Source organism: Squalius cephalus (assembly GCF_949319135.1).
Source record: "Squalius cephalus genome assembly, chromosome: 2".
Taxonomy (NCBI): Eukaryota; Metazoa; Chordata; class Actinopteri; order Cypriniformes; family Leuciscidae; genus Squalius; species Squalius cephalus.
In genome coordinates, this window is record NC_137123.1 from 21,345,933 (window position 1) to 21,362,762 (window position 16,830).

Below are 16,830 nucleotides of genomic sequence, written 5' to 3' on the forward strand. Positions count from 1 at the left end.
TTTGTCAATTACTTTAAAATGTTTCCCAAAGCCGCGCTCACCCTTCAGTAGGCACCTCTTTGCTATAAATGTGTCCTAGTTGTACAGTTGTGATCTATCACTGAGGATGTGTTCGGCTTAACACTCGGTCACCTCATCTCTCCCTCCGAGCCAAAAAAATGGAGTGATTTCCTCTGCGGCATCTCATTGATCTCCGTCAATCTTTGCACATATCAGTCAAGCTCTAATTGTCATTCATCCAATGTGCTCGAAACCACCCACATAGTGCGGGTGACCCAACAGCCCAGAGCTCAGTAATCAAAGGAACAGGAGGAGGAGGATGGACAGGAAGTGAGAGAGGAAAGAGAGAGAGAATCCCATATTTGCAGTGAACAATTTGGAAAGGATTTTGCGCACAGCAGGCATTCATAATGTTTCTGTTCAATGAAAGTTTTTCACTTTAAATGGTTTTCCATCCACAAAATTGAATACAAATAATTAGAAAAAAAAAAAAAAGAAGAGTTTTAGGTTTTTTCTACAACAATTGAAACTTTTTTTTTAATTGAAATTCAGATTCGGTGTTGAACTGGGCCAATAATTGCAATGTTTAACCAACTTTCAAGCAAAAACTGTACTTTTGGCACATATCACTTTTCGAATTAACAAAATACTTCAAATGCTGTGTGGTTTTCATAAAGCGTATAATAATATTCTGACTCGCATGGGTATTTTATAAAGACAAAACTCTGGAAACATTTTCCAAACAAGCATGGAGAGTCAAAAGACCGGTGTTAATTAATGTTAATTTCTTAAAGGGAGGCTGGAGCGGGAGGACATGCTTCAATCAAAACAAAGAATGGGATGATTTTTCCGTTTGGCTCATTAGTAGGGCTCCTGTTCTAATGTTAATTACGCTGAGCTTTGTTTATTTAAAGCTTTGCCAGTGATGCCTCCGGTGTGTAACTCATTTTAAGCTTGGCAATAAATTATCAGAAAGCCAAACCCCCCTATGCCTACCTTCGGGCCGTTATTTTTAAGTTCAAGGGCGCCAGAGAGTTTTACACTCCACACTGCAGATATTCTAATAGATCAGCTCAGAATTTCTGCCGAGCTAAGGAGTTTTGAGTCTTTAAAGTCTGTTCCGTCCATTTTTTAAAAAAATGGCGAACGCAACGGAGCACTTTCTATATCGTCCTGATTGCAGAGGGAGGTTTGCCTCGTTTTCAGATCCAGGGTCAGTTTCCTAGATCCTAATGTTAGCCATTACATGGCAAAAACCTGATCAAAACCCAGCTTAAAGATCAACGTATATCAAGGCCATATGGATATTATAAGGTCACCTAAGGCTCAGCAGAGGCTCATAACTTTTTAACAGCTCTCATCTCTGCTTCTCGCCTTTTTAATAGGACAGGACGAGGCAGCTTAAACCGAACTGACTCATTAAAAATGACATTAGTGGTCGCTGTCTCCAGATGGACCTGAACTCTTAATTAAGTGGTGAAGTAACTAATTATTCATTTCGTGTGATGGTGAGAGGGGGAATAAGGAAACGAGGATGATGGGAGAGGAATGATAGGAGGAATGATTTATGTGAGAAAACCCTTTAGTGAGTGGGAAGTGGGATCTAGCTGATATATCACTGATAAAGGGGCGGGGTGGGGGGGGTCTGTTAATAAATTAATTTAATTATCAAATTAACTTAATTTAATATTTCATTTAAACAATAGCATTAGGTAAAATAGGTAAAATTACTTCTTTTTTTATTATACAGAAGAGACCAGAAAAGATGTTTTTAAAGCACCTTCAGTTGTTTGGTCTTCTCCCGGAGAGTTCGCTGATAAACCTGCAGTTTTTCTGCTGCCTCCGGACCGGGCTGCCGAGCAAGGATGTGTTTCAGCTCCACATAAAGTTTCTCTTTCTCCTGCAACCACAAAACACACACACAGCATATCGTTTAACACTAAGTAAATCAAATCAAAGACATTTTAAAGAACCCCTATTATGCTTTTTCGGATATTACATTTCATGTAGTGTGTAATATAGCTGTCTGAGAATGTTAAAGGTCTGCAAAGTTTTAAATATCAAAGTTCACGATAAATAGATAAATAGATAAATACAAAATAGGTTTGTAACATATTTCCATAATGCCAGTCTATGGTCTTCACTGGCTGCCCGCGAACAACATCTACTTTGACGTTGTGTTGTGTTGTCGACATGTCGAGAAGACGCTGTCCTGAGATGAGGACTCGGGCTCGATTTGATACGATAAAACCGAAGCGCTGAGGTAGGCTTCAGAGCTGAAATTCAGATTTGGTAATGTGTGTTTCCGTTCTGACACTGTAAGCAATAGACCAATCACAATAGAGTCTGCCATCTGACCAATCAGAGCAGAGTAGGCTCTCAGAAAGGAGTTTAGAGAGACCAAATCCTTGATCGAACAACTTTAGACACTGTGGGAATAGAGAAAATGCTGCAATGTATATTATGAGAAAATTAAATAATTTTTGACCTTGGATGCATATAAACCTATTGTAGGAGACCTCTAAAACAAAATTAGGAACCATTAATATAGCAAAATAGGGGCACTTTAAATGTGAAGTACCGACAAATTCAATTCAATTTAAATTAATTTAAGCAAATAGTACTTGTTAACATTTTCATTATTTTCTTTTTTTATACAAACAGTGATCAATTATAGCGCTGTTATTCCAAATATTCGAATTTATGAATATGAATTTGAGGACCATAATTAACTCTACATGATGAAATAGATCCTCTAAAACAATGTGAACGTTCTCTGATATGCTAAAAATCTGTCACTGAATAGAAGCATTTTTCCCACTGAAAAGACTTAAAAAGATATTTTGTTAGTTCATAGTGAGTTCAGAGCATTATTAAGAGATCTTTTGTTTATTGTTAGTCGTACGATCAAAAGCAATGAAGTTATTTTTCAGTGTCACATCACAGGAAAAAGATACAGCTGGATTCAGGGGACTGACAGCTAATTCATTTTGGAAGCTAGTTAATTATCCAAATGTGTGGAGGAAAGAAAGATGTATAACTAAGACTCCATCGCAGTGCTGACCAAGTAATGACACACACACACACACACACTTCACACACACACGGATCATCAATGTTGCTAATTAGCGAGGGAGTCCTGACGAGTTTGAACTCATAATGCTAATAAATGCAGCCTGTCTGGTGTCTAAAATATCACTAATATAAAGGCTCTGAATTTTCCATGGAATATAAATGATGTGCCACAGGAGAAATCATGAATTCAGGGGGTTTAGGACGTCTAAAAGAAGATCTCTCATGATCAAAAGGTCCGGGATTCAAAATGAAGACACACTCATGGCCTCGACAACCACAAAACTGTTCTTTGTCTCAAACACGTTACACATGCATGCACACACACACACACACACACTATAGATTTATTGCAAAACCGAAAGCTTAACACATTATTCCTCTGAAGCTTCCAGTATTTTTCTCAAGATATTTTCTGTCCTTTCTCCGTTCCTTCACAGCCATGGTGGCCGTCTCTTCACAATTCCATCAATAGTGAAGTGAGCGTGTGCGATAGCGAATGAATGATTTATGACTGAGAGGCGTCTGGACTTTAATACACTGACTTTTATAGGATCACAACAAGTCCGAGATCAAACCCAGTCTCAGATTCCACATTACACCAACTCTCTGTCTCAAGCAAACATCTGAACTCATAGAGCTTTATCAAAGAATACATCACTTTAGCACCCAAAAACATTTTCATGGCCAGACGTGGGCTGAGCTTTGATAATGCTAATGCAGTTACAAGTGTGCTCAACGGAGACACAAATACCTGTCTAGTTCAGTCTTTCTCTTTTATTCTGCCTGTCTTACTATATTTATCATACATATAACACCAAGAATGACACATTTTGGGGCTTTATTTCTCAGAGGAAATGTTTTATTGCTCTGAGTTCAGTTTTGCGCAATGCCTCTTGCATACAGATCTTAAATGGATTGTTTCAGGTTCAATACAAGTGACGCTCTTTTGAATTACTTTTCTCTGACTGTTGATCACAGACCTTCCTATCTGGGCAAATCTGAGCACAGTTTGTGACATTGTCGATATCTCTTCTCAAGCTTTATAAAAGATAAATGTTCAATTAGTCTGTCTGCTTCTCGAGAGAAAATAACTGGATTTCATCCACATATTTTAATGCAATTTGCTTTTAATATTGAATAATAAATGTTGGATAGAAACACCAAAATGGATTAACCTTTTATTTTCTACACTAACATTCAAAAGTTTGGAGTCAGTAATGTTTTTAAGAAATTAATTATTTTATTCAACAAGAATGCATTAAATTGATCAAAACTAACATATAAGATTTAAACTTCAAATAAATGCTGTGCTTTTGAAAATACTGGAAGAAAAAAAAAAAGTATCACGCATCACCACATGAATATTAAGCAGCGCAACTGTTTTCAACATTGATAATAATAAGAAAGGTTTCTTGAGCACCAAATATTAGATATTACATTAAATTAGAATAATTTCTGAAGGATTATGTGACACTGAAGATAGAAGATAGATATTCAAATAGAAAATAGTCATTTTAAAGTATAATGATATTTCATAATATTCCCTTTTTTATTAAACAAATAAATGAAGCCTTGTTGAGCATAAGAGACTTCTTTCAAAAACATTTTAAAAATATCACGACCCCAAACTTTTGTGAAGACACTATGATAAAAACACATTTACAAAATATGTGTTTTTATCATAGTGTCTTCAACTCGATTCAAAATATGGAAATATAGCAACAAAGTTCATCTAGAGTGTCTGAGTGAATCTATAAAGATGAAACCATCATCTGAGGCCCTGTCCCAAATGGCACCCTAAACACTTGGGTCGCGGTGTACACGGCAGCCATTTTAAGACTACAAAACCATACGTGCATATGAAGTGTGCCATTTAGGCCATGTGTCCACCAAAGGGTTTTGTCACGTGGCTGGCGTATTTTTCCAATTGTTTTCAATGGGAGCGCCGCGTTTTTTAAACGCCATGAGCGTAACGAGGCGCTGAAAGTTTTTTTCACGCAAGCGCTGAGCGCCGAGCGTTTTTTAGCGGTCGCCGAGAGTTGAAGAATGTTCAACGTTCATCACTGTCACTTTTTACCCAACCGTCCAATCACAGTGGAGGAGGGGCGGGACTAATACCACACTGACCGACCGCCACATTCTGCTTGTACAACGTCAACAGATGACAACAACAAGCATAATAACGGGGCAAAATCATTTAAAACAAGAGCCAGAGAAAATATGTTACATTGTATCGACATTTTAATATAGAATCAACACAGAAACTAAATTTGTGTGAAATGAGATACTAGTAACACTTTCGCGGATATTCCGTATCATAACAAGCAAAGTGTCTCAACTGAAAAAAATGCTGCGCTGCCAAAACGCTCTCAAGCGCCTATAGCTAGGCGTTTTTGGTGGACACGGCCTTAGGATGGGGCCTGAAATTCTAGACATAGAACCTCTATTCTTAGACATAGGTAAAAACGTATAGATCAAATGATCTACTGCAAATCCAGCCAATGTCATCTGCTTCTAGATAATGATAGTGATTAAAATGTGCTTTTGCCTGCTGAATAGAAAAGCATCGTCTATAAATGCTATGATCTGAATATCTCCATCCTCCCTGATTCAGAGGAAATGACAAAGAATATCTGGCTCTCATTCAATGGCCGAATCATTGGTCCTTCAAATCCTCATCTCTCGATATTCTCGTTCACTTTCTTTCTCTTTCACTCATTTCCATCTCTCTCTCACCCAATCTCATATTTAACAGCATGTCTACAGTCACCATCTTACGTAAGAAGTATTTTTACACCTTGCAAACAAAGGAAAGGGAACAAACAAGAAGTTGTTGCTTAGCTTCAATTCTGACTTCATTTCCGCTCTATCAGACTGACTAATCATAGAGGGCCATGTGACATGGAGAACACCTGAAGCTTCAGCGCGATCGGGACGACGAGCACGATTTAAAAGCAAACAGATGTTCTGTGTGTCACTCCATTCAGAAATGAAGACACGCCGTGACTGACAGTGACGGGAACATACTCTCAATTTTCACCCCCGCAACAGTTTTCTCTGCCAAAGATTTCGGACGACAATTGCACGTCTACCGGCTTCCGACCTGTCGTGTCTTACGGCAGAGATATCCTCCCTTGACAGCTAGAGAAGATTTTGACAATCACAATGGTTTTATTGTGTTGTTGTTGCTGTCATGGAAAAACTTCTGTCACAAAAGAGTGGAGGCAAGCGTTCGTGACGTGACTCAATTGGTGGGTCACAGGTCTGATAAGGTCAAAAACAGCACAAACAGGGGGGAAAACGATAAATGCAAGTCTTAAAGTAATACATTTAGCTAGATGCTAACACTTAAATGGCTTAAAAGTCGACATTATTTCTATGGCAATCAAGAGAAGGCCACATACTATCAATAAAACCTATTTTACCCTGAATATTCCTCATAACCTTCAGCTTATAAAACAATTTTTGTCCATTTTGCTAAGCTAACAAGCCAATCAAATCATGCTCTTGTGCATTTAACCACATTTTAATTTAAAACAACTAAAGAAATCCATTACAATGTGAAATGTAATCGGCCACATGTACAGTCATTCATCCTGTAAATCACACAACTTTTGCGAAAATAATAAACAAATGCTGGCGGTGGCTGGCAACTTTTTTCAAAAACGCTGGCGGGGAAAGAGTATGGAAGCTTGTTTATGCCACGGAATAAAATATTTTAAAAGATAATTGCGACTTTTTATCTCACTTATTTTTATCACACATCTTTATTTCTCAGAATTGCAAGATACAAAGTCAGAATTGTGTGCTATAAAGTCGCAATTGCGTGTTGAAAAGTCAGAATTGCGCTATATAAAGTCACAATTGCATGTTATAAAGTCAGAATTGAGATATAAACTCGCAATTGTGAGAAAACAAACCCACAATTTTTCTCAGAATTGCATGTTTATATCATGCAATTCTGACTTTATAACTCACAATTGCGACTTTATATCTCTTCTGAGATAAAAAGTCACAAATACCTTTTTTATTTTTTATTCTGTGGCAGAAACAAGCTTTCATAAAAGAGTTATGGGATCCCCAATAAATACCATACTGTAAGTTCTGGACATGTCCATGACACTTAAAGTAGTTCATAGCAGTGTGTGCTTAACAGGTTAGTCTGTGTAAGCAGCGAGAGAGTTCGAAGCTGGACTGAAGTGCTTGAAAGACAGTAGCGTTGAAGGAAGTGCTCAAGCATGAGCTTTGGAAATTAGAGGTCATGACCTTGCTCTGATTGCTGGATCTTCTGCAATACAAAATAACGCTTTCTTTTCTGTTTTACCCACTTGCTCAGAAAACTCAATCTAACTCTGCGGCTTCTGATTCGAAAGTTTCCCTGACCTTACGACTCGTCTGTGATATGATGCATATAGTGTTATTTTACATTATCTGTAGGGCATAATAAAACCGCTGTTTGTTGCAAAGGTAACACAACCCTTCCTGTCGTACCTCAGCTGGTAATACAGTGAGTCATTGGGCCATATCTTGCAGCCACTATGCATGATAAAACAGCTGACCGCTAATCGCCAGTCCAGATTTGCCTACACGAATATTAACCGACATGATATGCTCCGTGCCTCTTTTATTACTGCACTGCCTCAATGCAAATAATGCAACAATTAGAGTCTGTGTCTGTGCGAAAAACATCGCCTGGTCTTTGTCTGCTGTAAAGTAGTGCATTGTGAATACTTCAAGATCTATAATGGGTATTATATTCAAAATGGAGCCTGTCTCGCATCCTTTCTAAATCACAAGTGTCTTCCGTCTACAGAAGTGCAGCATTGTCTTGACTGCAATGGCTTTTTGCTATTGTGTCCTAAACGGTGCTATATTGTACACGCTGTCACAATCTTCACTGCAAACAGCTACAAAACAATACAACAATGCCCTTCTTTCATGACGGCTGTTTTAAAAGGCATCAAATGCAGCTCACACACAGCGCTAAAGCCGATACACAGAGATGTGCCTGAGCGACTTTATAATTACACAGTGAGTTATAGGGGTGTTGTAAGGCAGACAGCTTTAACCTAATTAGCACTGAACCCCAATGTTCACTTATACTTCCATGCAGACAATGTGCGCATAAAAAGCTGGAATCAGAGTTTGTTTCAATTGGAGTCCATTAGCAAATGAAGTTGTGAGAAATCGTGCATAGAAATACGCAATGCTGATTAACTTATGTATCCTAAAAGTTGTTCATAGTGGCATCAAACAGAATTGAAAAAACAATAATATGAATCCAAACATACAGAAGCACACAGAGATTAATATAATGGTAACACTTTTCAATAAGGTTTCATTTGTTAACATTAGTTAATGTATTAACTAACATGAACTAATCATGAGCAATACATTTATTACTGTATTTGTTCATCTTTGTTAATGTTGGTTAATAAAAATACAGCTGTTCATTGTTGGTTCATGTTATTTCACAGTGCATTAACTAATGTTAACAAGATTCTAAGTATTAGTAATTGTTGAAATTAACATTAACAAAGAATAATAAATCTGTATACGTGCAGTTCATTATTAGTTCATGTTAACTAATGTAACAAACCTTATTATAAAGTGTTACAAATATAATATTAAAGACTTATCTTTGCATGTACACTACCGTCCAAAAGTTTTTTTAAATGTATTTCTTTTATGCAGCAAGGATGATGAAATGTGACAGTAATGACACCTATAATTGTACCAAAAAAAATGTATTTAAAAAAATGCTGTGCTTTCTATACATCAAAGAATCCTGAAAAACTATACCCCGATTTCCACCAAAAAATAATAAGAAAAAGTTGTTTGCAACTTCCGGTTCACGGGCACTTTAACTGAAAAATGTACAAAACGCTGAAAAACAAATCGGCAACAATGATCACCGATGCTCTTCTTATTTTTGTAGATATATTTACTGTATAAAATGAAACACTACATGGCTCTAGTACAGAGAGCTAAAATGTCCATCCAATTTAATTTAGGTGACTACATTGCTACAGTGCAAATACAGTATAGTGGGTTTTGAATTCAGTTTAGGAAGAAAAAGAACACATGATTTGATATGATCTGATACCTAAAAACGGTTGCTCGTGTCCTTAGATTACGAGCCAGTCTGTTAAGCTTCATTTGATTCAGACAGTGAAAGGAGCCTTTTTAAACTGGCTGTCTGTCTGATGTTAATGGCATTTTGAAAGCCCATTTTATCATTTCCACTGCATCTGAACTCAAGATCCGAAGTAGGGAAAAAAACTCTTAACACCATCAAACTGAACATCACAGTCCATGCCTACACGTCTTGTAATGGCGAAAGTAAAGTAGACAGCTACTCCTGGAACATTTTGTCTGTCTCTTTCAGACAAACTGAGAACTTTCCGTCTTATTCATTCCCTCTCTCAGTTCTATAACGCGTCTACTTAGTTGCTTTGGCACCACCATTATAGTCCTCAAACAAACCAAATCAATTAAAAATCCCAAACACAAAAGCAAGAAAGCATACAAAGTTACCCTAGTCGCTCTCTCCATCTCTCCATTCATAACCTAATCAGAGATTTCAAGTCCATTTATGTAAACAAATGTTGCTCCCTCAAGAAGCTCTGCTCGAGCACCTGCTACATCTGAGCAATCACATTTGTTTCTAGTCTGAGCAATGAACAGCACGGATCACTTCATTTCAGATAATGGAGGGCTCTCTGAATACTACACACACCACACACAAGGACAAACACAGGGAAATGACTCTGCTTCATGGGAAGTTCTAGAGTGTAATGTAAGTAAAGCAAGGCTAAACATATAAATAAGAGACTCTGCTTGTTGTGTATTATTAAATTAAATGGCAGAAAGGTCAACGAAGACAATCCCATACATTAAAAAATGTGTCTTTCTCTCAGTTCACAGTATATATTACAAATATACTCTTTAGTCAAAATGACTTATTATCAGTCCAGGCAGAATATGCAGACTTTTTCATAGTTTTGGGGAAAAATCTAAAGAATTCTGTGGAATGGATTTTAATATGATAAAAGTAGAGAGTGCTTTACTGTTATTAGGCACTGAAAGCATTATCAAATTAGTCCAAATATGTAATAATGGAACAAGCCAGGCGCAGAGGATGTGTAAAACTAATGGTGGACATTCTGATTATGTGGAGCTTTCTGCAAAAGCCTTACAGGCACAGAACTAACAAAAAGTTATTATTATAGTGGAAACGTAATGTATTAAGTTAAGAAAAATGCCGGATAAACCCCAGTGTTACACAATAAAGACACATATTATGTAACACATATTATGTAAACTAAAACTTATGTTACAGTATCAGTTCTGTCAAATCGATTAATCGTGATTAATCTCATCTACTGTAAAATACGTTTTAGTTTACATAATATGTGTGTATATTGTTATATATATATATATATATATATATATATGTTTGTGTGTGTGTCTGTGTATATATAAATATACATATAAATATGTGTGTGTGTATAGTTCTTATTCGATCTACGTCATCAATGTTCGCGGCGGCCATGTTGTTGACATAGAACCCACGGCAACTGTCAGTCTGTCAATTGACAAGCGAGGCAGGGTCGGTATTATCCATGGTATTATCGCTGTATTTTTATTTTCTTTAAACAGCGCGATGGTGTGTTGTGTAATACACGGCTGTTCAAACAACAGCAAGAAGAAGAAGTTAGTTTTTATGCGATACCGACTGTCAGAAAACGTGAAGGGAAGGAGACAGAGGAGTTGAGCCAGCGCAGGAGAGACTTGTGGCTTGATTTAATATTGACTCATTTGGATAAATATTAGGTAGGCTACACAAGATAGGCATTAATTTTTCTCAAGAAAAAAACAACTCACCTAATGCTGTAAACATACAGAGAGAGATTATAATGCTTTTTTTTTATTATAATAACTTTAATGATATTTGTAAAAATATATATATGTAATATAGTACACATATTTAGCAAAATACTCTCTATAGCTCTTTTTTTCTAGCCAACTAACGTGATATAGCCTATATATTATGGTCATCAAATGGCTTTCCTGAGGTAAATGTTATGTGATATAATTGTTCTCCAGCTGTTTTATTGACCCCTTTGTTTGTTTGATTGATTGGTCGATATTATGTATGAGGAATATACATTTCGGTAAGTTGTACTGTATCTTTCAACATTGTTAATTCGTGTTTATTTACTAGCTAACGTTAGAGATGATCGGTTCACGTGCCGCTATCTGTCGCGTCACATTTACAAGCACCAAAACGGTATTTATTGTTTGATTTTCGTAATAAAAGTGACAGAACCTGAGAGCTGAGATTTTTTATATCATAAGTAACTGCTCTGTCTAGTCTGTCGGTCTCCGTGTCCTCTTTGCCTCGCGATATTTCTGTGCGTGAGAAAATGGATGTGTGGCGTGAGAGCGTGTGAAAAGTATCAATTGCGTGTGCTTCACGGTGAATGCGTGAGAGTTGGCAGCTCTGAATAAATATCTGGATAAGTTATGGCTGGCAATAAAGACGAATCTTTACTTAAGGCTATTGGGTCTATTTGATATGGGTCCACACCAATCAAGCTTATCTTCTCTTGATACCGACGAGATGAAGCTGCTCCCCTCAACTCAAATCTGCGTGCGGCTAGGGGCAGGACAGATGTCATGTCAACAATATGGCCGCGGTTAGCTACTTCCGGTGTTTGCGAATAAGGCCTATACAGTATATATATATATATGCACACACTAATATACTAATATACACACACTAATATGTATGTAATATACATAGTTGTAGCAAATGCTGACTTGATGCTCAAGAAAAATGATTTGATGCACAGTGTTCATTTAAAATATTATTGTAACAATGTAAAAATCTTTATTGTCACTAATGATTCATCTAATGTATTTTTGATGAAGGAAAGTAATCATTTTTAAAGAAAGGAATTAATCTAACATTTCAACTAATGGTGTGATCTGTTTGTCTGACCAATGACAGGCGAGGCAGAAGGGGCACTAGGATTGTTCTATGACTAGTACCAATGAGAGAATCTTTTTACCTGTAGCAGAAGCTCTTTCTCCACAACCTCCTGAGTCTTAGCTATCAGCCTCCGCTGCAGACAATGAATCTTCTGAATCAATTCGAAGGTGCTTGGATCAGTTGCCTAAACAGAAAGAGAGATTTTAGAAGCAAAATCTAACTGTTTTGGAAGACTTCACTGATAATACGACTGTTTCGGCAACATGCCAATATAAGTTCATACCTCCATTTTCCTCCAGTGGTGTACATTTATGGGATTTTTGAGCTCATCTTCCAGAGCACGACATCTTGTCCTCTCTCTCTGCAACTCCCTCTGCATATGAAACACTTCCTGTCTGCCATCAGAACAAAAGCACACCGGTAAAGTAACTCTGGCTCTGGTTTTCAGGCCATAATAAAAGCAACAATAACCTACTAATTTATAGTCAGTCATTTAAAGTCCCCTGCATTCTGGCAGGACGTTACAGCACTTTGAAAAATGAATTTGAACGAGAGGATATAAAGGCCTGCAATTCACTTATTTACTTATGCATCACAACAGGCACAAACAGGGAAATGCAAACAAGAGGGTGAATGGGAGTGAGTGGGAGAAACAAATCTCTTGGATCTCATATCGACAGGTTATGGCTCACAACATAATCCTAGCTGACCTTTTCATCTCTGCACCAAGCTTGTTTGAAAAGACATTTGTAGACATGCATGCTTTTCTATAGACGTACATGCAGGATGCATTCTATCATTCTGAGCTGCTTTATGGTTGGTCTATCTATGTACACATTTGCTGCGTAGTCTCGCTGTTTATCCGGTTAAAGCCGGCATGAAATGGAAGTTGTGACTTTTTTCCCTATTGTGAAAAATCAGAGTGAAACGGCTTCTTGAACAAGAAAAGATGTAGGGCGTCCATCTGGAATTTATTGAACTGTTGTCGTTTCCTATTACTGTGATCTCATGTGAGTGACAGGTAAAGAACATAAGAATTATCCATTTTGGTGTCAAAGCTAGTGTTTCGAAGAAAATTTGAGCAGTGTTCACCACCACAATGCCATGTTGTGGATGGTTGCCAGTGCTTTGCTACACAGTTGCTGATGATTTGAGAGGTTGCTTTTGAGAGATGGCTTGGGTCCCTCCCTCAATGCAAGTTCCCTCTTTCATCTTTTTTTATTGTCCGCCAGTAAACTGTAAGTCTGATCATGAAGAAAAGAAATAATGAACCTCACCTTAGCTAGTGCTGCTATAAATGTACCAATCAGAAAAACTTAGGTTTGCGGTTCAAGTATACTGAGTGTTTACTGTACTTTTCGTCTTTTACAGTGTCTGCTGCGAAAGTAATCATGGACAACTAGCGAAAAGATCTCTGCGTTCTGCTCTGTTTTGTTGCATTTCACCCACCTGTTATTTCTCACAACATTGTACCACGTATGTGCGCCACCCTACAGTTAGTTTTCTCAGTCACTTTGGTTCATTTCTCAGATCACAAGTGAAATTCTCAAAACAACTTGTTCTCCACATCATCTTGTTCTCTCAAATCTCCACATCATCTAGTAACTTGTGCAGAATGTTCACATTATAAAAGCAATTTCTCATCCGTTAGTTGTAAATGCTTTGATATATTCATGCAATTTATTTTGTACAGTTGTCTGCTGTTTCCTACATTATCAATTGCTAATGTCATGTTTCATAAAATGTATTTGACTGGTTCTCTGTTAAAGTCTTACCCCCCAAAACATCTAGGCATTAGTTAATTCCACAAGTCATTAAATGCAAAATGGTTGAACTATTTGTCATAATGAGTCAAGCACACTGCCAGAGGCCAAAAAAAACATCACTGTTTGGATTTAAATAGGCAAATGCCTATGAGTATATGATTGGATCATTATTTCAATGATTATCATGTTTCTAGCATGTTATATGTTTGGCAACAGTACTTTACCCTAATTGATGGAGTGAGAAGCTTTTCATTTTGAGTTTTGAGTCAATTTTTGCTCAAGATCTTTGGTTTATTGACAATGGAAGAGTCCAGCACTCTGTAAAGTCTCCTCCAGCACATCCCAAAGACTTTCAATGAAATTGAAAATGATTCTTCATGCTCCCTCCCAATCATTCTTTCACAATTTGAGACTGATGAATCTTGATATTGTCATCCTGGAATATGGCCATGATATGTTTTCCTACATGGTTGTTTTAAGAAATGAAAAGCTACACACTCCATCAATCGGGGTTAGAAGAATTGTTGCCAAACATATATCATGATAGAAACATAATAATCACGGCAATAATTATCCAATCATAGACTCTTAAGCATTTGCCAATTTAAATCCAAACAGCAACTTATTTTTGGCTTGGCAGTGTATATTTTCTATAAATTTTTCAGACTCTCTTGTAAATGTGTCCTGAACTGAAGAATTGTACGGGTGAATCTGGAATTTCACTAATGAAGGGGAATGTAATGCATTAGATCAACCAATGATCAACCAGTTCTCTAAAATAGCTCAGAGATGCATGTCATAAATCTTCAATTGGAAAGCATATATAGACAGAGCACAACACAGAGTTACAATTTCTTATAATGAAAGAACAACAAGGAAACTAACAGGGTCAACAGCCATGAAGAAGTAGAGGAGTGAGAATGTATGGTGGAAGAAGGGAGGAAAAACAGAGGAAGAGGTTCTCAATCATGACCTTACAATGGCTGACGTGGGTCGAAAGGTGCAACCGAATGTTGGGAAAACAACCGTTTCCTCAATCATTCAAGCATTTCGTAGACAGAACGCGTATGTATTTCTATGTGCTATGTTTGTAATACTGTATACTTACTGTAATGCTTCATATTACACTTGCATTTTACAGTATATAGTAAATACACTTATTACAGATACATACAATATCATAAATCACACAAGCATGCATACACATGTATATAAAGGATTCAAGAAATGCACCAAAACAACAGAAAAACTGTAATGCACTGCCAGCATGTTCACTGGGTGTTACAGTGATTCAACTCTGCAAATAAACAACTTGAAAGCTCCATCAGCAAACCTATTAGCACTAGTGGCTTGCCAGAGTCTGGGAAAAGCAAATTACACTATTTCAGCCACAATAGAAAAGCCTCTTGAAAATAAATAAATGACAAAATCATCTCTAAGGACACACATGCACACACATAAAACATCTTCCTGGCAGAAAAAAGGCAGAAAAGTGGTTGAAAGAGGGATACAATAAGAAAGATATGACAGATTGTGAGGTCATTCTATCTAATATTTTGTTAAGGGTGTGTTAATGTCCCCCTGTAATCTTTAAACAAGTTTGCAACAGTAGCAAACCACAACCATTCAAACAATTCCCAATGGACCAAATCAAGTCCCGCCCTACATATTGTTTGAGAAGCCGTTTTACTCAGATATCCGTCACAAGTGGCTAAAAAAAACTATTGCAACCATCATTTCATGTGAAATTGAAACAAACACCAAATAATTTTCTTTTTGATGCTATAGTAACTTTCAGTAAGATATCCTGAAACCATAAAAAAACCTTTAAAGTTTCTTTAAGGGGGGTTTAGGCCTTGTATCCTAGAGATGACAGAGCTGTAACCAACCGAGAGCTAAACCGAAATGATACGATACTCCGTTTAAACAGTATGTCCTAGAACTTTTTTCTCTGAAGCAACGGAGAGAGATGGATGATAACGCACAGCTCATTTACCTGAGTGCAATGCAGGTTGAGTTTATGATGGTGTTAGCGATTAGCATCACTAAGTCATTTCCTTTGAGGGGAAAAATACGCTATTACTAAAATCTTCAGTGTAGAGTCATTTCATCTGGCAATGCAAGTAAATTGGAGAGGTTTTTGAAACCGCTGCTGAGCTAAGAAGATGGTAAGATTGCTTCTAAATGCATGGATTGATTTCTCAAGACCTACCAGGTCTTTTTAGTAATTGATGATTCAGACAAAAGCAATGTTGTTAGTGTTAGCAATGTTTGAGGGAGAAAAATTGCCATTAACTGTTTGCATGCCTGTCATCTTTATAACCAACATATTGACTCTGTTCCAAAACCTACTGAGCTACCTAAGGAGACAGTATTTTAAGGTGGCTGATGTGCTCCTCACGCAAAGCCTGTTTTGGATGGTATAAGAACTTAATTCAGCTGCGCATGAACAAACAAGCTCAGTGAAAATAGAAGTTTGAGAGGATGGATGATGAATAGTTAATAGAAATGCTTATTTTAATGCTTTTGTAAATTATAATTAAAATCTGTTTAGTGTAAATTACTTTGCCTAATATGTGTAGGTTGTTTTTTATACTTAACAACATCCTAATGTCAAATTCAATTGCGAGTCGACTTGCCCACGTCGTGCGTGGATGTAGAGTGGAAGCTCTCTATTACATATCATGTGTTCATATTTAGGGTCTAAGTGTCTTCACTGATTAAAATAGATGGCAAGGCAAATAAACAAGACATCAGGCACTTTGATGTGAAGCAGAATCCTCTTGTACACCTGTTGCGTCATTGTCAGACAACGATGCAACACAGACAAAACACACACACACACACCGCTTTTCTAACAGTTCAATAAACAAGATGTTAATGTCAAGTAACTTACAGTACATTTTACATTCAATATTTCCAGTTACATTGCCTATTTTTGTTCCGCCAGTGAAAATATTTCCAGACAAATCCCGAACAGAACCACTACGC

The 16,830-nt window shown here is 37.1% G+C and overlaps 1 protein-coding gene across 1 annotated transcript in view; it reads right to left on the reverse strand.

Annotated features, from left to right (window-relative positions):
- The window catches only part of cfap58 (cilia and flagella associated protein 58), a 117,691-nt gene that overhangs the window by 23,832 nt on the left and 77,029 nt on the right, over positions 1-16,830 (reverse strand). Inside the window, exons 14-16 of the mRNA XM_079864642.1 lie at positions 12,357-12,468; positions 12,153-12,257; positions 1,781-1,900 (exon numbers count right to left, since the gene is read on the reverse strand). Coding sequence (XP_079720768.1) covers positions 1,781-1,900; positions 12,153-12,257; positions 12,357-12,468 — 337 coding nt within the window. The remainder of the gene's footprint in view (positions 1-1,780; positions 1,901-12,152; positions 12,258-12,356; positions 12,469-16,830) is intronic.